The 22,439-nt window shown below is 42.5% G+C and overlaps 1 protein-coding gene and 1 pseudogene across 2 annotated transcripts; both read left to right on the top strand.

The window, feature by feature from the left end:
• The first annotated feature begins 919 nt into the window (after window positions 1-919).
• On the top strand, window positions 920-22,361 carry cdhr5b (cadherin-related family member 5b). 2 transcript variants are annotated; one of them, XM_014169906.3, is made up of 15 exons: window positions 920-1,160; window positions 10,383-10,558; window positions 10,769-10,819; window positions 11,353-11,442; window positions 11,685-11,771; window positions 11,874-11,972; window positions 12,126-12,302; window positions 12,496-12,586; window positions 12,780-12,877; window positions 13,326-13,532; window positions 13,978-14,094; window positions 14,240-14,306; window positions 14,512-14,688; window positions 18,131-18,306; window positions 18,697-22,361. In XM_014169906.3, the coding sequence occupies exons 1-15, from the start codon at window positions 1,070-1,072 to the stop codon at window positions 19,249-19,251; spliced, it is 2,259 nt and encodes a 752-aa protein (XP_014025381.3). In that variant the 5' UTR covers window positions 920-1,069; the 3' UTR covers window positions 19,252-22,361. The 2 variants fall into 2 exon arrangements, with proteins under 2 accessions (XP_014025381.3, XP_014025382.3); XM_014169907.3 differs by lacking the exon at window positions 14,512-14,688.
• On the top strand, window positions 17,363-17,421 carry LOC123729956 (uncharacterized; annotated as a pseudogene).
• Window positions 22,362-22,439: the final 78 nt, after the last annotated feature.

The raw sequence follows: 22,439 nt of genomic DNA, 5'->3' as shown, positions 1-22,439 counted from the left end.
CAAAGGTCCTCCAGCATCTTTCATCGAAACGATGAAACAATCTTCTACTAATCGTTTCCTTATTAATGTCACGCCCTGATATGTTTCACCTGTCCTTGTGCTTGCCTCCACCCCCCTCCAGGTGTTGCCCATCTTCCCCACTTAACCCCTGGGTATTTATACCTGTGTTTTCTGTCTGTCTGTGCCAGTTCGTCTTGTTTGTTCAAGCCAACCAGCGTTTTCTCAGCTCCTGTCCTGTCCTGTCCTGTCCTGTCCTGTCCTGTCATGTCCCGTCATGTCATGTCCTGTCATATGGATCTAATTCTCCCCAAATCATTAAAGTAGTGTCTGCAGTAGGTAACGTTGATATTTGGATAGTCAGTAATATAGGCCTTTGTAACTCCTGATATTTGTTGTCCTCGTGTGGATGGTTGCTGTACATTTACTGCACACAGTCATGAAGTTTGTTGCTACTGACCAAAGGCCACCACACATTCCTGTTTTCATTGTCATTCAGACCCGGTGGCCTAGTAGTTCCATAATAGAAAATATGACAAATATATCAAATCATTTTTACATGGGCTTAATCCTCCAAGTTTAGGGAGGTCATCATGCCTCAAATGATTTCTTCTTACAGGTTATTCACTATACTTTACAGGTTTGTTCTATTCTCTGGACACTATAGTTTATAGGACAAAAAGGTCCATCGCTTTCTCCCATACTGCCCTCAAAACAGATAACTTGCAATTTCTCATACAATGATCAGACAAATAGATCTCATCTCAACCTCAAAAACAGATCCGCTTTCACGTAGGAGTGAAACATGAGTCGTGTGGCTCTTATTATTGTATGATTTCTCCACAACAGATGTGTATCTTTATGAGGGGGGAAAGTCCACCATAGACATGCTCCTCTCCTCTGATCATAAAACAGCAGATAAGCCTTATAGTCACAAAGGTGGAGACTAAAGTCAGTCCTCTCTCCTCAGGCAATATAGTCACTGCTTTATGCGGACAAGTACAAGTCGGTACAAAAGCCCTGCTATTCCTACCTTATTTCATTAGGATTGATCGGACAATTGAACAGGGCAATGGAGAAGAAATATCCACACTTTACTTTGAGGACCGTGTTGAGCTTTCTGCTTGTGTTTTTGCTTCTCAGATCAACTCAAGCACAACAGAGTAAGTATTTCTAAACTGAAATTATTATTGGACATTGACAGGGACACAGCTTCAGGGTCTGCAGCTTTTGTAAGATGTTGCAGATTGGTTGTCCAATTACTTTTTTACACTTTGAATTCGGAATTCTAATTTTGGAATTGGAATTTGTCCCAAATAAACAGTTCTGATAAAAAAAATATAGCATTTTCTCAGTCCTTTAATCACCAATGAAACTAAGGCTATATATGTATTACCTGTATTTTCTTATTTAATTACACAAACCGTAAAGCTACCCACTTGGCACAAACTGGTTGTTTCAATGTAATTTACCAACTTATTGTGACATGGAATCTACGTGGGAAATACATTGGATTTGAAAAAAGTTATCAACGTAAACTGTTGTTTTGAGGGTAAAATTTCAACCACAGGATTATGTCATCCCGGTAACGAATTTTCAACATAGACAAACCTTGTATAAAATATGTTGAATTTGTACATTTGAAATAACATCTGATCTTCAACGTAATATCCACTGTAGTTGATATATCTACAGCTATCCCGAGTTTTAACCAAGTTTTAACCCATCCAGAGTTGTAACCAAGCCCGGCTTAGCTTTGATATTTGTCACTGACTTTAACCAACGTGCTATCATGAGAATGATTGTTGAGAAATCTTAACTTAATAGATTCACTATTGCTATCGAAGTCATTCCAAAGGCTAGACTCAACAGAGGGACCGAGCTCCATGCCATCCAGGACCTGTATACCAGGTGGTGTCAGAGGAAGGCCCAAAAAATTGTCAAATACTCCATCACCCAAGTCACAGTCTGTTCTCTCTGCTATCGCACGGCAAGCAGTAATGGAGCACCAAGTCTGGGACCAAAAGGCTTCTGAACAGCTTCTACCCCAAAGCTATAAGACTTCTGAACAGTTAATTAAACGGCTACCCAGACTATCTGCTTTTCACCCCTACCTACGTGTACATAGTACTTCAATCACTTAACCAAACCTACATGTACATTTTAACTTGAATGAATCACCCCAACTACCTCGTACCCCAGTACACTGACTCAGTACCGATACACCTTGTATATAGCCTGTATATAGCCTCGTTATTGTTATTTTATTGTGTTACTATTTTCTTTTTATCTGTTTGTACGTTTTCAATTTTTTAACTGCATTGTTGGGAAAGGGCTTGTAAGTAAGCATTTCACAGAAAAGTCTACACTTTTTTTGGGGGGGGGGGGGGGCAGCGTAGCCTAGTGGTTAGAGCGTTGGGCTAATAACCGAAAGGTTGCAAGTTTGAATCCCCGAGCTGACATGGTACAAATCTGTCGTTCTGCCCCTGAACAAGGCAGTTAACCCACTGTTCCTAGGCCGTCAAAGAAAATAAGAATTTGTTCTTAACTGACTTGTCTGGTAAAATAAAAACATTGTCATTTTCGGCGCATTTGATTTTGAACAGAGCAGATGAAGTGTAACCATACTTTATAAATCACATACAGTATTTGGGAAGTCATCAACAGCTATTGTTTAAATTCAGCCCAGGATTAAACTAAAAATAGACAATAGATATTGGTTTCAAGCTTTGATTGATTTCATAATAAATATGTTGGATCTCCATCTCAACCAAAAATGTATGTTAAAAAATTGAATTAAATCAAATCCAACCGTATTTAATGTGCATATAATGTTTGATTTGATGTAGTCCTATTCTTTAACTTAGATTTTTGGTTAAAATTAAGATGTGAATCCAACATTTCAATTATTAATTTGTAGACAAACTAGAATTAAAGATTGACTCAGTGTCACAGATGGAGCTATCCAAGCAGAAGAAGCATCTCCTTCAAATGTTGATATTTGTTTGCTGTAACGGTTGTCTAAAGGACCAAGGCGCAGCGTGTTTGTAGTTCCACATCTTTATTAATCCGTGAAACGAAATGCAATACACCAAATACTTGAAATAACAAAACAACAAACCATGACGCAGAGAGAAAACACACTACTCAAAAATAATCACCCACAAAAACAGATGGGACAAACATCAGCTTAAATATGACCTCCAATTAGAGACAACGACAACCAGCTGCCTCTAATTGGAGATCATACCAACAAAAAAAAAACATAGAAATACAAAACTAGAAACTGAACATAGAAATACAAAACAGACAAACACCCCCTGTCACGCCCTGACCTACTCTACCATAGAAAATAACAACTTACTATGGTCAGGACGTGACAGTTGCATTGACAACCAAACACAATTCAGTATCACTTTTTTTTATTTTATTTTTTATTTCATCTTTATTTAACCAGGTAGGCTAGTTGAGAACAAGTTTTCATTTGCAACTGCGACCTGGCCAAGATAAAGCACAGCAGTTCGACACATAAAAACAACACAGAGTTACACATGGAATAAACAAACATACAATCAATAGTACAGTAGAAAAGTCTATATACAGCATGTGCAAATGAGGTAGGATAAGAGAGGCAAGGCAATAAATAGGCCATGGTGGTGAAGTAATTACAATATAGCAATTAAACACTGGAATGGTAGAATGTGCAGAAGATGAATGTGCAAGTAGAATTACTGGGGTGAAAAGGAGCAAGATAAATAAATAAATACAGTATGGGGATGCGGTAGATTGGATGGGCTATTTACAGATGAGCTATGAACAGGTGCAGTGATCTGTGAGCTGCTCTGACAGCTGGTGCTAGTGAGGATGTTAAGAGTCTCCAGCTTCAGTGATTTTTGCAGTTTGTTCCAATCATTGGTAGCAGAGACCTGGAAGGAGAGGCGGCCAAGGAAAGAATTGGCTTTGGGGGTGACCAGTGAGATATACCTGCTGGAGCGCGTGCTACGTGTGGGTGCTGCTATGGTGACCAGTGAGCTGAGATAAGGCAGGGCTTTACCTAGCAGAGACTTGTAGATGACCTGGAGCCAGTGGGTTTGGTGATGAATATGAAGCGAGGGCCAGCCAACGAGAGAGTACAGGTCGCAGTGGTGGGTAGTATATGGGGCTTTGGTGACAAAACGGATGGCACTGTGATAGACTGCATCCAATTTCTTGAGTAGAGTGTTGGAGGCTATTTTGTAAATTACATCGCCGAAGTCGAGGATCGGTAGGGTAGTCAGTTTTACGAGGGTATGTTTGGCAGCATGAGTGAAGGATGCGAAATAGGAAGCCGATTCTAGATTTAATTTTGGATTGGAAGTGTTGAATGTGAGTCTGGAAGGAGAGTTTACAGTCTAACCAGACACCCAGGTATTTGTAGTTGTCCACATATTCTAAGTCAGAACCGTCCAGAGTAGTGATGCTGGATGAGCGGGCAAGTGCGGGTAGCGATCGGTTGAAGAGCATGCATTTAGTTTTACTTGCGTTTAAGAGCAGTTGGAGGCCACGGAAGGAGAGTTGTATGGCATTGATGCTCGTCTGGAGGTTAGATAACACAGTGTCCAAAGACGGGCCAGAGGTATACAGAATGGTGTCATCTGCGTAGAGGTGCATCAAAGAATCACCAGCAGGAAGAGCGACATCATTGATGTATACAGAGAAGAGAGGTGGCCCGAGAATTGAACCCTGTGGCACCCCCATAGAGACTGCCAGAGGTCCGGACAACAGGCCCTCCGATTTGACACACTGAACTCTATCAGAGAGGTAATTGGTGAACCAGGCGAGGCAATCATTTGAGAAACCAAGGCTGTTGAGTCTGCCAATAAGAATGTTGTGATTGACAGAGTCAAAAGCCTTAGCCAGGTCGATGAATACGGCTGCACAGTAATGTCTCTTATCGATGGCGGTTATGATATTGTTTAGGACCTTGAGCGTGGCTGAGGTGCACCCATGACCAGCTCTGAAACCAGATTGCATAGCGGAGAAGGTACGGTGGGATTCAAAATGGTCGGTAATCTGTTAGTTATCTTGGCTTTCGAAGACCTTAGAAAGGCAGGGTAGAATAGATATAGATCTGTAGCAGTTTGGGTCTAGAGTTTCTCCCCCTTTGAAGAGGGGGATGACCGCGACAGCTTTCCAATCTATGGGAATCTCAGACGATACGAAAGAGAGGTTGAACAGGCTAGTAATATGGGTTGCAACAATTTTGGCACATAATTTTAGAAAGAGAGTGTCCAGATTGTCTAGCCCGGCTGATTTGTAGGGGTCCAGATTTTGCAGCTCTTTCAGAACATCAGCTATCTGGATTTGGGTGAAGGAGAAGTGGGGGGGGGGGGGGAGTTTGGGCGAGTTGCTGTGGGGGGAGGTGTCACGTCCTGACCAGCAGAGGGAGTAATTGTATTAGTTTTGGTCAGGACGTGGCAGAGGGTTTGTGTTGTGTGTAGGTTCTAGGTAGGTTTTCTATGTGTAGGTTGGGTGCTGGACTCTCAATTGGAGGCAGGTGTTTCTAGTTGCCTCTCAGGTGTTTCTAGTTGTCCTATAAACAGGTGTGTGTTTTTGTTTAGCCTGCCACACTGTTCTTGTCGTGAGTATTGTTTATTGTTTTTTCCTGTGGATGCTTTGCTCGTGTTTTATTAAAAAGATGAGTATCCACATTCCCGCTGCGTATTGGTCCTCCCTTCAACACAACGACATTAGTTGTGACAGAAATACCCACCATACCAGGACCAAGCAGCGGAGGAATTCTGGCGAGGACTGGGGAAGACGGTGGGTAAGGGAGCCCGAGAGGCAGCCCCAATAAAAACAATTGGGGGGGGCACAAGGGCTGTTTGGCGGGGCGAGATTGGAGACCCAGGCCAGCTCCCCGTACCCTTTTTGGACAGAAACAGACTGGACAGGTCCCGTGCTTTGGGGTAGGTGCTGTGGTGAGGCCTGGTATTTTCAGGCCGGTGCGCGCAGTACCAGCGCCCCGCATGTGCCAGGGGAGAGTGGGCATCCAGCCTGAAGGGGTGATGCCAACCCTGCGCTCGAGACCGCCAGTGCGCCTCTACGGTCCAGTGTTTCCCGCTACACGCACTAGCCTTGAGGTGCGTGTCTCCAGGCTGGCACGTCCTGTACCAGCCCCATGCATCAGGCATCTAGTGCGTCAGCCCAGCCTCGCCAGTCTGGAGCCACCAGAGCTGCCCGCCAGTCAGGAGTCGCCAGAGCTGCCCGCCTGTCCTCCGGCCCAGCCAGAGCTGCCCGCCTGTCCTCCGGCCCAGCCAGAGTGGCCCGCCTGTCCTCCGGCCCAGCCAGAGTGGCCCGCCTGTCCTCCGGCCCAGCCAGAGTGGCCCGCCTGTCCTCCGGCCCAGCCAGAGTGGCCCGCCTGTCCTCCGGCCCAGCCAGAGTGGCCCGCCTGTCCTCAGGCCCAGCCAGAGTGGCCCGCCTGTCCTCCGGCCCAGCCAGAGTGGCCCGTCTGCCCGGCGCAGCCATCGCCGCCTAAGTGGGCGATGCCGAAGGTGGAGCGAGGTCCACGTCCCGCACCTGAGCCGCCTCCTATATAGGTGGGTTGGGGAGGGGGGGTGTAGCACAGTGCCATCGTTGACGGCAGCCACCCTCCCTTCCCTCCCTTTAGTTTAGGGGGATATTTTTTTGTTGTTTGGGGTTTTTTGTCTTTTCTTTTAGGTGCAATCGGGGTCTGCACCTTTGGGGGGGGGGGGGGGGGGGGGGGGGGGGGTACTGTCACGTCCTGACCAGCAGAGGGAGTAATTGTATTAGTTTTGGTCAGGACGTGGCAGAGGGTTTGTGTTGTGTGTAGGTTCTAGATAGGTTTACTATGTGTAGGTTGGGTGCTGGACTCTCAATTGGAGGCAGGTGTTTCTAGTTGCCTCTAATTGGGAGTCCTATAAACAGGTGTGTGTTTTTCTTTGTGGTTGTGGGTAGTTGTTTGTGAGCACTGCTTTTGTTTAGCCTGCCACACTGTTCTTGTCGTGAGTATTGTTTGTTGTTTTTTCCTGTGGATGCTTTGCTCGTGTTTTATTAAAAAGATGAGTATCCACATTCCCGCTGCGTATTGGTCCTCCCTTCAACACAACGACATTATTTGTGACAGGAGGAGGGCAGTTGATCGGGGTAGGGGTAGCCAGGTGGAAAGCATGGCTAGCCGTAGAAAAATGCTTATTGAAATTCTCAATTATAGTGGATTTATCGGTGGTGACAGTGTTTCCTAGCCTCAGTGCAGTGGGCAGCTGGGAGGAGGTGCTCTTATTCTCCATGGACTTTACAGTGTCCCATAACTTTTTGGAATTATGGGACACTGGATAACTTTTTGGAGTTATGGGACACTACAGGATGCAAATTTCTGCTTGAAAAAGCTAGCCTTAGCTTTCCTAACTGCCTGTGCATATTTGTTCCTAACTTCCCTGAAAAGTTGCATATCACGGGGGCTGTTCGATGCTAAAGCAGAACGCCACAGGATGTTTTTGTGCTGGTCAAGGGCAGTCAGGTCTGGAGAGAACCAAAGGCTATATCTATTCCTGGTTCAAATTTTTTTAATGGGGCATGCTTATTTAAGATGGTGAGGAAGGCACTTTTAAAGAATAACCAGGCATCCTCTACTGACGGGATGAGGTCAATATCCTTCCAGGATACCCGGGCCAGGTCGATTAGAAAGGCCTGCTCGCTGAAGTGTTTTAGGGAGCGTTTGACAGTGATGAGTGGTGGTCGTTTGACCGTAGACCCATTACGGATGCAGGCAATGAGGCAGTGATCACTGAGATCTTGGTAGAAAACAGCAGAGGTGTATTTGGAGGGCAAGTTGGTTAGGATGATATCTATGAGGGTGCCCGAGTTTACGGATATGGGGTTGTACCTGGTGGGTTCATTGATAATTTGTGTGTGATTGAGGGCATCAAGTTTAGATTGTAGGATGGCCGGGGTGTTAAGCATGTCCCAGTTTAGGTCACCTAGCAGCATGAGCTCTGAAGATAGATGGGGGGCAATCAATTCACATATGGTGTCCAGGGCACAGCTGGGGGCAGTTGGTGGTCTATAGCAAGCGGCAACGTTGAGAGACTTGTTTCTGGAAGGATGGATTTTTAAAAGTAGAAGTTCGAATTGTTTCGGGACAGACCTGGATAGTAAGACAGAACCCTGCAGGCTATCTCTGCAGTAGATTGCAACACCGCCCCCTTTGGTCAGTTCTATCTTGTCGGAAAATGTTATAGTTAGGGATGGAGATTTCCGGGTTTTTGGTGGACTTCCTAAGCCAAGATTCAGACACGGCTAGGACATCCAGGTTGGCAGAGTGTGCTAAAGCAGTGAATCAAACAAACTTAGGGAGGAGGCTTCTAATGTTAACATGCATGAAACCAAGGCTTTTACGGTTACAGAAGTCAACAAATGAGAACACCTGGGGAGTAGGTGTGGAGCTAGGCACTGCAGGGCCTGGATTAACCTCTATATCACCAGAGGAGGAGTTGGATGAGGGTACGGCTAAAGGCTATCAGGACTGGTCGTCTAGTGCGTTCAGAGCAGAGAGTAAAAGGAGCAGGTTTCTGGGCATGAGAGAATAGATTCAAGGCATAATGTACAGACAGAGGTATGGTAGGATGTGAGTACATTGGAGGTAAACCTAGGCATTGAGTAATGATGAGAGAGATATTGTCTCTAGAGACATTTAAACCAGGTGATGTCTCCGCAAATGTGGGAGGTGGAACTAAATGGTAGGTTAAGGCATATTGAGCAGGGCTAGAGTCTCTACAGTGAAATAAGGCAATAATCACTAACCAGGACAGTAATGGACAAGGCATATTGATATTAGGGAGAGGCATGCGTAGCCGGGTGATCAATAGGGGTCCAGTGAGTGGTTGGGCTGGTTGGAGACACGGCGATACAGACAGCTAGCAGACCGGGGCTAGCAAGCTAGCAGAAGGGCCTTAGAGGGACATCTCGATGGAGGAAAGTCTGTTTTAGCCTCCGCGTGCGGTGACGTCGATAGATCAGTTGTGATGAATTAGTAGGCTTCCGAGTAGCAGAGGGGTCCAAGTCCAATTGACAAAATAGGTATAGTGGCCCAAGAAATTGGCCGATGTATCTATACAGCTAACAGTCCAATATGCTCTAGACAGCTAGCGGGCCGCAGATAGCAGCTAGTGGGCCGTAGCTAGCAGATGGGCATTCAGGGGACATCGCGATGCCCCCTCGAGCAGATTACATCGTAGTCCAGTCGTGAAGGATCGGCGGGGTTCCGTGCACCATAACAGCAGTAGAAGGGGTCCGGGTATTGTAGCCCAGGAGTGGCTGATGGGCCTCTTTAGCTAGCCGGGAAAAAGGCCTAGCGTGGGCTAGCTCCAGGCTAATTGGTGCTTGTTCCGGGACCGACGTTAGCCAGTAGTCACTTGGATAGGAGCTAGCTAGCTGCGATGATCCAGGTGAAAATGTCCAGAGTTTGCGGTAGGAATCTGGGGAAATGGAGAGAAAATAGGTCCGGTATGCTCTGGTTTGAGTCTCGTTGTACAAACTGGCGAGAGCTTTCCGAGCTAAAGGTTAGCTGATGACCGCTAGCAGTGGCTACTAGCTAGTAGCTAGTGAGCTGGCTAGCTGCTGTTGGGGGATTCCAAGTTCGAGGTGAATAAAAATACTTTAGAAAAAAACAGCTCCGCACCACATTGGGTGAGGCGGGTTGCAGGAGAGTGTTTTGAAGTTGAGGTTTAGAAAAAAATATAAAAAAGAGTCGAAGAAAATTACGCCATCTTGGATTCAGGATTTTTGCAATACATTAAATAGCCTTTTAACTTTTCTACAGGTTAACAAATTATATGTTGGATTCATGTCTCCATCTCAACCTAAAATAAAAGTTAAATACATAAAATAATAGGATTGAGCCAGTGGCTCAGATCTAACTATCCAAGCAGCAGATACATCTCCTTTAAATGTTGATTTTTGGTTGCGTTGTCAACCAAACACAATTCAATATTTCTTTTGTAAGGCAGTAAATAGCCTAATGTTAAGGATATCTTGAAAACGAATGTAACAATTTTTATTCAACCATAAAATGAGTAACACATCCATGGCCACATGTTGAGGTTACCCTAATGTAACTATAAATGTCTTTTTATGTAATCATAGAAAGCATGCTTGTTCAGGGTCGCAGGTCTGTGGAATCTCATTCATCAGCATACTGTATCCACCAAATATTACCCAATTCTCCATGTTTAAATGACGTTGTTTGCCCAGTGGGATAATATCCATAGAGTTCAAACACATTTTGCTTGAATGATACTTTCATTGAAAACAGACAATTATTTTATGTTACATAATTTGGGTACTGTTCATTCTTTGTTATACGTCTTTTCTCTCTTTCATTGCAGTATGCTCCATGCCTACGGCTGCGCCTCCCACTATTAGAGAGAACAACATTATTGGTGCTGTTGTGACCACAATCACCACAGAAGAAGAAGTGAGCCTAACTATTGCCAGTAATCCTGCAGACTCTTTCGGTCTGAGTGGCAATGATCTTACAGCGATAAAGGTTTTGGACTATGAGGTATGTTATCACTATTTAGCATGAATATGTGTTCATCTTGGATCTAGATTAAGCTACGAAAGGCACATGCGTTGTTGGGTACACTTAATTCCCTTGGCTCTGCTGGTGCCTTTTCCACATTAATTAGCCCTTTTCTTGCAGTTGATTATGAATATAGTCAATTGTATAATGCAGATGAGACGTTGATGTGTAATTTTGTTTATTTCACAGACTAGCACGTCTTTCACCGTTGACCTGCTTTGTAGAAAAGGTGATCAATTTGTAAGTGCACTTTCTTGTACTTTTAATCATCGATATGTAATGGGAGTGGCTACAGTATGGGCAAGCTGGACCAATAAATAAATCATTTAAAAAGTCATTACAATAAAAAAGTAATGCCCATAATACAATGATCGACTTTATAATAAAAATTATTTGGATTTGAGATTCATTCAGTCTACACACTTGTGTATGGTAATTTTATGGAATACACATACAGATCCACTGTACATTTAGTTTACTATCAAAGTGTAAATGGAGAAATATTCCAGACTGCATTCCATGACATTTTCACGTGCAAATAGCACATGATTTCTATTATACAGTATACCTGTAGTGCTCAAGGGACAACACTCCTGAAGACCAAAATTACTTAAAAAAGATTTATTCAAAGCTACTGTGACCTTTTTTGAGGCAAAACCCTTAAATATCGTTAGATTTATAACAGATGGCATGCAATATTAAACCTAAGTTAAACCTCATTTTACTTATATACCTCTATGGAGTCAGTAATTCAAATGTGATCTTCATTCCAGCTCACTCTAATAGTAGTGGTACTTATTGAGAATGTGAATGACAACCCGCCAGTATTTGCAGAAAGCCAGTACACTCTTAATGTTGATGAGGTGAGTGCATATTTCTTTCTCAGTTAGTGTACTTCATTATCAGTCATAGGGAAGAAAGATCACGTTTTTATCTTGATATACTAGCCATGAGTACTTTACCATATTTCTAGAATCCGGTTAAGGTTTCATGGTAGAATGTCTGATTCCATTTACTCTATTCTATATATTAAAAAAATATTTAAAAACTACTCATAGGACAGTGACAGAAATAAATACTGTTTGTGTTATTTTCTTTGGACCAGTTGTCACCTGTAGGCAAAAGTGTCGGTGCAATTGTAGCAACAGATGCAGATAAGGATCGACTCTATTACAGCCTAGTGCCAGATACAGTAAGTCTCCATCCTCATCCTGTCTAAATATGAGAGCGAATGCTCCTCCCAGCCATACATAACTTATCTTAAATAAAATAACGTCCTTTTAAATTCTCACAGGAGGGTTTTATACTGCAAGAAAACAGCCCAAATATACTAGTGCAACAAGTTCTTGACTATGACGCAGGGACAAGTGTGACACTTATATTATCTGCTCAGGTGAGTGCTGGTTCTGTTTTTATAGTTGTTATAATGAAAGTGATTGATTGTTTGGGGCCGTGGAATAATAAACTGTATTGGTTGAAACCATCATCTCTTTGACGGCATCCAAGCTTTAGATCTTCACCGAGTCCTTTGTTGTGTTTTTTTTAGGATACCCCCACATCCACACCACCTTCATTCACTGCCACAACCACTATCCAAGTCAACATCTTGGACATTGACAACCGTCCACCATGGTTCCAGCCCTGCACAGAAACCATAGTTGACATTTCCAAAATTTGCCTCAGCTCTGGATATACAGGAAAAGTCAACCTAACAGAGCAAGAGGTGCGTCCACCATCCTCCCTCCTCTAAAAACAGCAACGTTGTTATAATCTTATAATACATTTGACTAATATTCACAATCCACTCAGTACAGCTAGCCATCATTATGTGTTTAGCTTAGCCCATGACATTGTTGGATTGAAATAGTAGTAACAGTAGCCACAGTAAGTCATGCAAAGTCTCATTTACATCCCAGGTTGGTGCATTGCCATTGCAGCCAGGTCCGGTGCGTGCCATTGATGGTGACAAAGGCTTAAATGTGCCGATAATGTACAGATTTCCAACTGGTAAGCAACATGAATATTCAACATTTTACATGTAAATACTCTCAGAAATATCACGATCATTGATACTGACAGACTCGGCTATCATTCACAGAGCAACTATCTCACCTATAGTCCTGGCCAACAACACATTTCTTCTCCAATGAAAATACCTCTACTAACAGGGCTCTCACGTTTCTTTTTTTCTATTTTTAAGGGTCTGAATCTGGCATTTTTCAGATCAATCAAAACACTGGGGACATCACCATGTTGAAAGCGGCGGATGTAGCGGGTCCACTGACCTTAACAGTTCTGGTAATAAAAGTTTTTCTGAAATAGTTCATGAATCCATAATGTCCATATAGACCTCTGCCAACCATATAGTCTATACACGCTTAGAAAAAAAGGTGCCATCTAGAATTGAAAAGGGTTTTTCGGTTGTCCCCATAGGAGAACCCTTTGAAGAACTCCTTTTGGTTCCAGGTAGAACCCTTTTGGTTACAGGTGGAACCCTTTTGGGTTCCCTGTAGAAGCCATTTCACAGAGGGTTCTATATGGAACCCAAAATAGTTCTACCTCGAACCAAAAAGGGTTCTCCTATGGGGACAGAAGCAGAACCCTTTTGGAACCCTTTTTTTCTAAGTGTATAGTTAATAACCTCTTATTGCAATTAATATAATTATGCAGTTGACATCACAGGATTATGTTTTTGTGGCACAGATACAATCATTGATAGAAAATGTTAACACGTTTTTATTCTCAGGCTTTACAGACGACCAACGGCGACCAGTTCGCGACCACAACGGTCACGATTGATGTTGTCAAAAAGAGTGTGAACCCGCCGCAGTTTGAGAAGACGGAGTATGAGGGCTTCATCTCTGCAGACGCGGGCATAGACAGCATGGTTCTGGAAAGCAAAGCCACAAACAGGCCACTCAGGGTCCAGGCCAAGGACACAGACTATGCTGATGTAAGGTCTATCGGTCTATTCCTGTGGCTCAGTTAGTAGAGCATGGTGTTTACAACGCCAGGGTTGTGGGTTCGATTCCCACGGGGGGCCAGTACAAAAAAAAAATGCATGAAATGAAATGTATGCATTCACTACTGTAAGTTGCTCTGGATAAGAGTGTCTGCTAAATGACTAAAATGTAAAATGATATTCCCTTGTGTCGGTAGCAGTGAAAACACATTGCACATGTAAAGTACAGATCTCTGACAAAAGGTTGCAATTAATGTGTGACTTTGATATTTATTGGAGATATTTTACTTTTTATTGAGACCTCAAATATGCTACAGATGATATTGATCACACTAACTCTAAATATGATCTTTAGTGATCTTACATTTCCCATTTCAGGGACCTTATTGCATGGTTCCCCTATCTAACATTATGGCTAACCAATCCTTCTCTACAGGGCTTCAACCCTGATGTGAGATATGAGGTTCAGGGAAGCCATGATGAATTCTCCATTACCCCGCAAGGCTTCATCCTCATGACTAAAAACGTTATGCCAGGCACTGTTTCCTTGAATGTGAGTGTGTTCTGTTCCTTTTAAGCCAAAACAACAACCTACAAATAAACTGGAGTAAAGTCTACTGTAGGTGTTTGAGTAAGACGTAAAAAAAACGATCTTGTACTTAGACTTTCAATGTTTAACTTTTTGTTTGTTTGCTCAGTTGCATGCCATCGACTCATCCAATGCAGAATCAACTACAGCATCTCTCAAGGTGGAGGTCATGCCAGGTAAAACCCATTAATGTAGCTAATATACTTACATAGTTATAAATAATGCTGGTTGTCCATTACCATCCCTGCTCTCCATTAATTACACGCAAATCACGTGCTATTGCCGCCCTATGTCATTCTCCATGCTATGCTATTAATAACCCTGGTGAGGGACAGGGAGGGGGTCCATGCTGAACAGCTGCTGACACTGCTCTCCTCCCAGGGATTACAACCATGGCCCCAACTACCACTGACATGACCACCACTGTTATGGCCACCACTGACATGGCCACTACTGACATGGCCACCACTGACATGGCCACCACTGATATGGCCACCACTGACATGGCCACCACTGACATGGCTACTGCCACCCATGCTGCCATCAACTTCACAACAGGTACCCACATGGAAAAATACTACAGTTTACTATAGAATATTATAGTATTTACTATAGAATTCTCTAGTAAACTGTAGTAAATGGTAGTATACTGTAGAATACTATACTCCATACTGTAGTATCCCTCTATCATGTCTAGTACTTACTTTAGAATCTTGTAGTATACTGTAGAATATTATACTACACACTGTAGTATCCCCTTGATTGTGTTGAGCTTACTTTATAATTTTGTAGTATATTGGAGGATACGATAGTAAATACTACAGTATTATCCACATTTAAACACTGTAGTACTAAAGTCAAGTAAATAATGCAAAAACACTACAGTGTCTGCAAAAACACTATAGTTTTTAACTATAGTAATACTACAGGATTTAATTTGCATACACCCCACCCATTCCTATCCACCATATCCCAATTTGTGCCACCCTATCCCCAACCCTTACCCTAATCCGGGTTCGGATCCTCCCCCTCCCCTCCCACTTACTAAACATTATTGGCATCTACAAACAGTTCTTTACACTTTTACCTTTCTAAACTCTGCTGCTATTTTAACTCTTCTCCCACAAACTACTTTTAACTCATCTCGTTGGCACTCTTCTTTCCTTTATTAACAAAAATAAAGAAATATATAAAATATAAATACAATTTAAAAAAATTGAATTTAGATATTAATTAAAATGTTTTTTTGCAAAACGATATGCATTTATTAGGTACACCTCCATTTGGTTCACTCCTACAGACAGCGAGTTATGTGGCAGACAGGCATCGAGGCATTCAGTTACTGTTTGATTGAAAGTTAGAATGGGAAAAACTAGTGACCTAAGCAACTTTGAGCTTGGTATGATCGTCAGTGCCAAGCACGCCAGTTCCAGTATCTAAGAAACGTCCGGCCTCCTGGGCTTTTCACACACGACAGTGTCTAGGATTTACCAAGAATGGTGCGACAAACAAAAAACATCCAATCAGCGGCAGTCTTGTGGGCGAAAAAACAGCTAGTTGATGAGAGGTCAAAGGAGAATGGCATAAATTATACAAGCTAACAGGCGGGTCACAAACTAGCAAATAACGGCGCAGTACAACAGGGGTGTGCAGAACGGCATCTCGGGAATGCACAACTCGTCCGTCCTTGTCACAGATGGGCTACTGCAGCAGACGACCACACCGGGTTTCACTTCCATCAGCTAAAAACAAGAAGAAGCGGCTCCAGTGGACACGTGATCACCAACACTGGACAACTGAAGAGTGGAAAAACTTTGCCTGGTCCGACAAATCCTGGTTCCTGTTGTGGCATGATTATGGCAGAGTCATCAGCCTATTCCTGACTGAAAATATTTGGCATGGGTCCTCAAATCCTCAAAAAGTTATACAGCTGCACCATCGAGAGCATCCTGACTGGTTGCACCGCCTGGTATGGCAACTGCTCGGCCTATGACCGCAAGGCGCTATAGAGCGTAGTGAGTACGGCCCAGTATATCCTGAGGCCAAGCTTCCTGCCATCCAGGACTTCAATACCAGGCGGTGTCAGAGGAAGGCCCTGAAAATTGCCAAAGACTCCAGCCACCCTACTCATGGACTGTTCTTTCTGCTACCGCATAGCAAGTGGTACCAGAGCGCAAAGTCAAGGTCCAAAAGCCTTCTTAACAGCTTCTACCACCAAGCCATAAGACTGCTGAACAGCTAATCAAATGGCTACCTGGACTATTTGCATTGACCCCCCCCTCTTTTTTTACACAGCTGCTACTCATTCTTTATTATCTATTATCTATGCATAGTCATTTTACCCCTACCTATATGTATATATTACCTTAATAACCTCGACAAACCTGTACCCCCACACATTGACTCGGTACTGGTAACCCCTGAATACAGCCTCGTTATTGTTATTTTTAAATATATATAAAAAATATTAACCTTTATTTAACTTACCAAGTCAGTTAAGAACAAATTGTTATTAACAATGACGGCCTACACCGGCCAAACCCGGAAGACGCTGGGCCAATTGTGCATCGCCCTATGGGACTCCCAATCACAGCCAGGAATCGAACCAGGGTGTCTGTAATGACGCCTCTAGCCTTAGACCGCTGCGCCACTCGGGAGCCCTATTTATTGTTGCTCTTTTATTTTTTACTTCAGTTTATTTAGTAAATATTTTTCTTAACTCGTATTTTTCTTAAAACTGCATTGTTGGTTAACGGCTTGTAAGTAAGCATTTCATAGTAAGGTATTCGGCGCATGTGACAAAGAAAATTGTATTTAATTTAATTTTGAGAGTCAGGATTTAGCGTAAGAAGCATGAGTCCACGGCCCCACCCTACCTGGTGTCAACGGTACACGTTAGGTCCCTTGATACCAATTGAGTAACGATTCCATTTCAAGCTGTTCTGGAGGCAAAGGTGGGTCTGACCCAGAACTAAATTGGTGTACCTAATGAACTCCCCCCACCCATCCACTGCACCCTTAATAACAAGCCTTGAGTTAAACACATCCTCCCTCCTTGCCCTCTGACTGCCTTGCCTCCCCCTCTCATCCCATGAAATGGCATGGATAGAAAATACTAGAATCTGAACTATCCAATCAGGCTCCAGTACTCCCTGCCTACCTACTGGTTATAGAGAAGAGCAGAACCTCTGAACTATCTGTTCAGACTCCTCCAGTCCTACCTACCTACAGGTAATGGAAAACTGCTATTTTTGTATTTGTCCAGTAGGTTTCCTCAAGGAGAAAGCCCCCACTTCTATGTCAAAGATAATCAAATAAAAACGCTGTAGTAAATACTACAGAAATGTCCTCAAGAACACTACAGTAATTATTACAGTATACTACAATCATGTCTGCAGAAACACTACAGTAATTACTACAGTGAATACTATAGTATATAAATATAGCAATACTACAGTATTTATACCATAGTATACTATAGTATTTTTTCATGTGGGTATCCCCTAACCACCCTTCTTTTTCTCTCAGGAGACTCCAAACACAACCGCACTGATAATGCCTATTGCTGCTGCCTATGCTTCTTACACAAGGTCATATACAGTCCTTTCGCATGGCTTGTCAACCTCTCCCAAAAGCCATTCACTGATTGTAAAACCAATGTTCAAAGGTTGCAAACCTGAGCTTACCCAAACTTGCTGAAATTATACTCACACATAACATTAGAGGTATTTCTTTGGACATTCCTCTGGTTATTGTTAAACCCCTTCCCTAATCCACCTTTTGTAGGTGTTTTAGGGGGGAGTGGGCCATAGAGATGCATATATACAATATTATACAATATTTTACCATATTTGATTAGTCTCTAGAAAGAACGTTTTCCCTGACCAAGATGGCTGTCCTGTAGACATGTTGGCTGGATGCCAATGTCCATTCTTGTGTTGTATTTACTTCTGTGAGGGGCGGCATGTTTTAAACATTGTGTTTGACCTCGGCCCTGCAGAAGGGGTTCTTGGGGCCCCAGGTGGATATGGTCCTGGGGACATGGCTGCCCTGGGTGCTAGCCTGGCTGTGTTACTGGTCATCTCTATGGTCGTCATCGGCCTGCTCGTCTTCCGCATCCAGAAGGGCAAGACAGATTGGAGGAAGCTGTCAGAGGCCAGCATCTTCCGTAGCTCTGTGAGTTCATTCTACACTGCAAGAAGAAATAGCAATGCAAAGCTTTTAAAAGCAACACTCAGAACAAAAGGTGCTATCTTGAACCTTAAAGGGTTATTCGACTGTCCCCATATGATAACCCTTTGAAGAACACCTTTTGGGTCCAGGTAGAACTCTTTTGAGTTCCATTTAGAACCCCACAGAGGGTTCTACATGGAACCTAAAAGGGTTCTACCTGGAAACAAAAATGGTTCTACCTGGAAACAAAAAGGGTTATCCTCTGTGGACAGCTAAAAATAATTTTGAAGTGTAGTAATCAATTGATGGCAAAAAATATATATTTGTGTTAAAGATTTTTGCTCTGCCTCCCTAAATTCAGTATTTTCTGACTGGTACATTGCTTGTTTGCAGCTTGGGAAAGGTCCCGGCGGACTCAAGGACGGGGTGCAATACACCAACGAGGGCTTCCAGAATGACGGGGACACTGGCAGCGTGGGATCCAAAGGCCCAGAGGAGATGGATGGGAAGCGATCCATCGGGAATGGAGTGACCTCCAAAGCTGTGGAGGAGACTGTCATGAAGGTCTCGGCTCCACTGTACTCCAACCTCCTGCTTGACACCAGCAGCCTGGCAGGGTCTGATAAGGCCGACAGCGAGAAGGAGGTGAAGCCCATTCTGACCAAAGAGAGGCGCGTGGAGGAGGGCTACAAGTCAGTCTGGTTCAAAGAGGACATCGACCCCAATGCCAAGGAGGAAGTGGTCATCATACCTGACAATGGGGAGCGGGAAGGTGACGACGATGATGATGATGAGGAAGAGGAGGGGTTTAGAGAGGAGGAAGAAGAATATGACAACTCGTCACCACAGACCCCAAAGGTGTTGTTCTCTGATGCTGATATGGATGATGGCCGTGGGGTGAGGTTTGAGAATTCTGAGAAGGAAAAAATCCAGACGTCTGACCTGTGAGGAGTAGAGGGGTAGGCCTGCACTGGATTTAGCTTGCCTTGTCTGTTTGGGTGGGTGAGGTTTGCTTTTTTTCGTTCAGTTGTACCGGGTAAGCTAAATCTTGCGCAACTGGGGCCCCATTTATAATTGTTGTGTAAATTCTACACTAAATATCCGTGTGCGCCATTTCTGAAAATAATACGTACGTCTAAAAATATTGAGATTTCTAAATTTGGCACATTTTCTACATACACATTTTTGCCGTTATAATTCAGACCTGTCGTAAAACTGTGCACACATGAACAAGCATTCTAACTCTGTCAGAAAAAGTCCCTCCATTCACCTTTTATAGTGACAATAATGCCCTTTATTTGCTGTATAATTTGGAACTATTGGAATTAGGCCACGTAGGTTTCTGAAAGAAAGAGCAATGGGACATGTGATCACATTTTGTAGAGGTGTGAGCAGAATGTTTGTCTTTTACAGTGACTTTTTCAAACTTAACATTCATGCTGCCTATAGTGAGTGCCAAACACTTTAATGATTGTATATTCAAAACAATTTTACTTTGACAGTATGGGTATAGGCTACAGTATTGCTGAGCAACAGGAGCGTGACATCATAGCCTATTTAAGCCTATACCAAGACAGGAGATAGAAACACAATAATCGATTGATACACAAAATATTGAACAACAATTTGTCTTTTGCATAAAACTGAGAGCTGTAGCATTTTACTTAAAAACTACTGGTCTATTTACTGTGTTGGCAGACTGTTTTAATCTTTTGCAGTAACTTATGCTGTATTTAGCAAAGGACTGTGACAATTTCTGAACGAGAAAACGATGGTAAATTGTTGTGGACCTGTCAGCCGAACATTTGACTTCAACAATGTTTTACATTGACTTTCCCCCCAACCTAATATGCTGGACTGCCCACGAATTCTAGGCTTTTAACAGTAGTAGCATACATATTTCAAAGTAAGATATTAACTGTCTGCATGTTCACCTGTTAAATTTGACTGTAGGCTGGCTATAAACTGGCTTCCTATGAGATTGCATAAAGCAAAACTTGGAAATCATAGTCTATCTATTTATTAGGCTACTAGGCCCAATTAAATGAGAGATGTACATGGGAGGCACATTTTTTTGTATGGCTTCTTCGGAAAAACACAGAGTGGCTTCATGTGCTCATTGGAAATTGTAAACTGGAAAGTGTGAAGTCATAAGTCCAACATGAATGTGTTCACATGCCTTTGAAGTTGGAACAATTCATCAACCAAAAATATTTTAACTAGTTTGATAAGCTAGCTAACATTGATAATAATAAGGTTAGCTAGCTTCCTTAACATTGACATATGGTCAAACTAGCCACATTCTCCATATTGGTAAGGCTTTAGTTGTCAAAAACTGATTTGTTGTCATCTTTTGGTTGAAAAGGTAAAAGGTCAGTGGTGAAACGTCACAACTCAGCAACTCAATTTCCCACTTGTGATTCCGAGGTGGAGAATCGCTCAACTGAAAATTCCCGCTGAACTAGGAGCTTCCGATAACTCCGATAGCACATGAACTCGGCATAACCTATTACGGCCAGAAAAGGCGAGGCATTTACATTTTAGTCATTTAGCAGACGCTCTTATCAAGAGCGACTTACAGTAGTGAATGCATACATTTCATTTCATGCATTTTCTTTTTTTGGTACTGGCCCCCCGTGGGAATCGAACCCACAACCCTGGTGTTGCACACACCATGCTGGCGTTGAAAACACCATGCTCTACCAACTGAGCCACAGGTTAGGAAAATGGTTAGGAAAATAAAATAAATAGGAATAGATTCCTGTCTAATCATTCAAAAAAATTAAATAGAAATGTTGTTATTATGTTGTTATTATGTTTTTATGAATAAGCGTATCATAATAGCAACCATTGGCACAAAATACTTATGCCGCGTTCACATGCTAGTCGGAGCTAGAAAACTAGCACATTTTTGACTTGCCAACTAGTTGTAGTTATACACGTGTCGCGTTCAACCTGTTAGCAAGTCAGACATTTCTGAGTTTCCTAGTTCCGATGAGCACGTGAACACGGCATTACTGGCCTGCTTGCAATACAATACTTCAACCACTAGACAATGTGTGTGCGCATGGTGTAAAGTTTCCTTGGAGGGACATTCTCACCGCACACCAAGTTAAATTTTGATAAATGCCCCAAAACTGTTTCGGGGTATATTTTGTATGTACGCAACATTTATAAATGAGGCCTCTGAAGTACTGTATTGTATGTGAAAGAAAGAAATGCTTTTTTCTGCACCAGGATCCCACCTGTCTGAAGCATCACATCAACCTTTTACTGCAGTGGGCTAAATCAGGGTCACACAGAGTGTTTCTTGGTAGTTTTAAACAAATCTACTTTGAAACAAAGTATACACTTCACACACATGGTTATGGGCTTAAAAAAAGAAGACACCTGCATCATGTCAGATATTGAGTTGAAATGTATTCAATTTTGAGCATACCAATATTACACTTTATATACATCACAGCAGATTGAAATATAACAAAACCAGTTGACATAGAAACACTGGATTTTCAACAGATTTTTTTAAATTATGTTTATTAATTATGACATTTTGAAAAATATGAATAACATTTCACCCATGAGGCCACTAGAGGGCGATTTGGTCATTTGACTGCAGGAACGAGGTTTTAGACTACTATTATATTGGACAACATGTTAGAACTTCTGCTGCTTTCTCATCAATACTGGAAACATTTAGTCCTGCCATACTTGCTCTACAGTAGAAGCCATTACTAATCATGTGGAGCTTTGACCCTGGTACACATCGGAGTCATGCTTCCTTGTTGCTTACCGAAACTCTGCTGTTCACTAATCAGTAACTCACTTTATTGCTTGATACAGTACTATTAGAAAATGTGTTATCATACACAAAAACAAACAGAAAAAAATAACATTAAGTGCAATGTTTACTCATTTTGTTTTCCCATTGTTCGGGTAAGATCATTCATGGCTTGAACTTAAGCTTGAACTTTCTTGTATCTTTGTAAATAATGGATGTTAAAAATAAAATTATTTATGTAATAATAAAGAACTCAAGTATGATTTGACAAACCAAATATCGAATGATCATGTCTCACATGAGTTTGATAATACAGACACCTGAATGTAAAAACGTGGCAGTACAGATGCTGATA

Source organism: Salmo salar, chromosome 23 (assembly GCF_965601325.2).
Source record: "Salmo salar chromosome 23, fSalSal1, whole genome shotgun sequence".
In the NCBI taxonomy this organism is placed as follows: Eukaryota; Metazoa; Chordata; class Actinopteri; order Salmoniformes; family Salmonidae; genus Salmo; species Salmo salar.
This window is presented reverse-complemented; position numbering and strand designations above follow the sequence as displayed.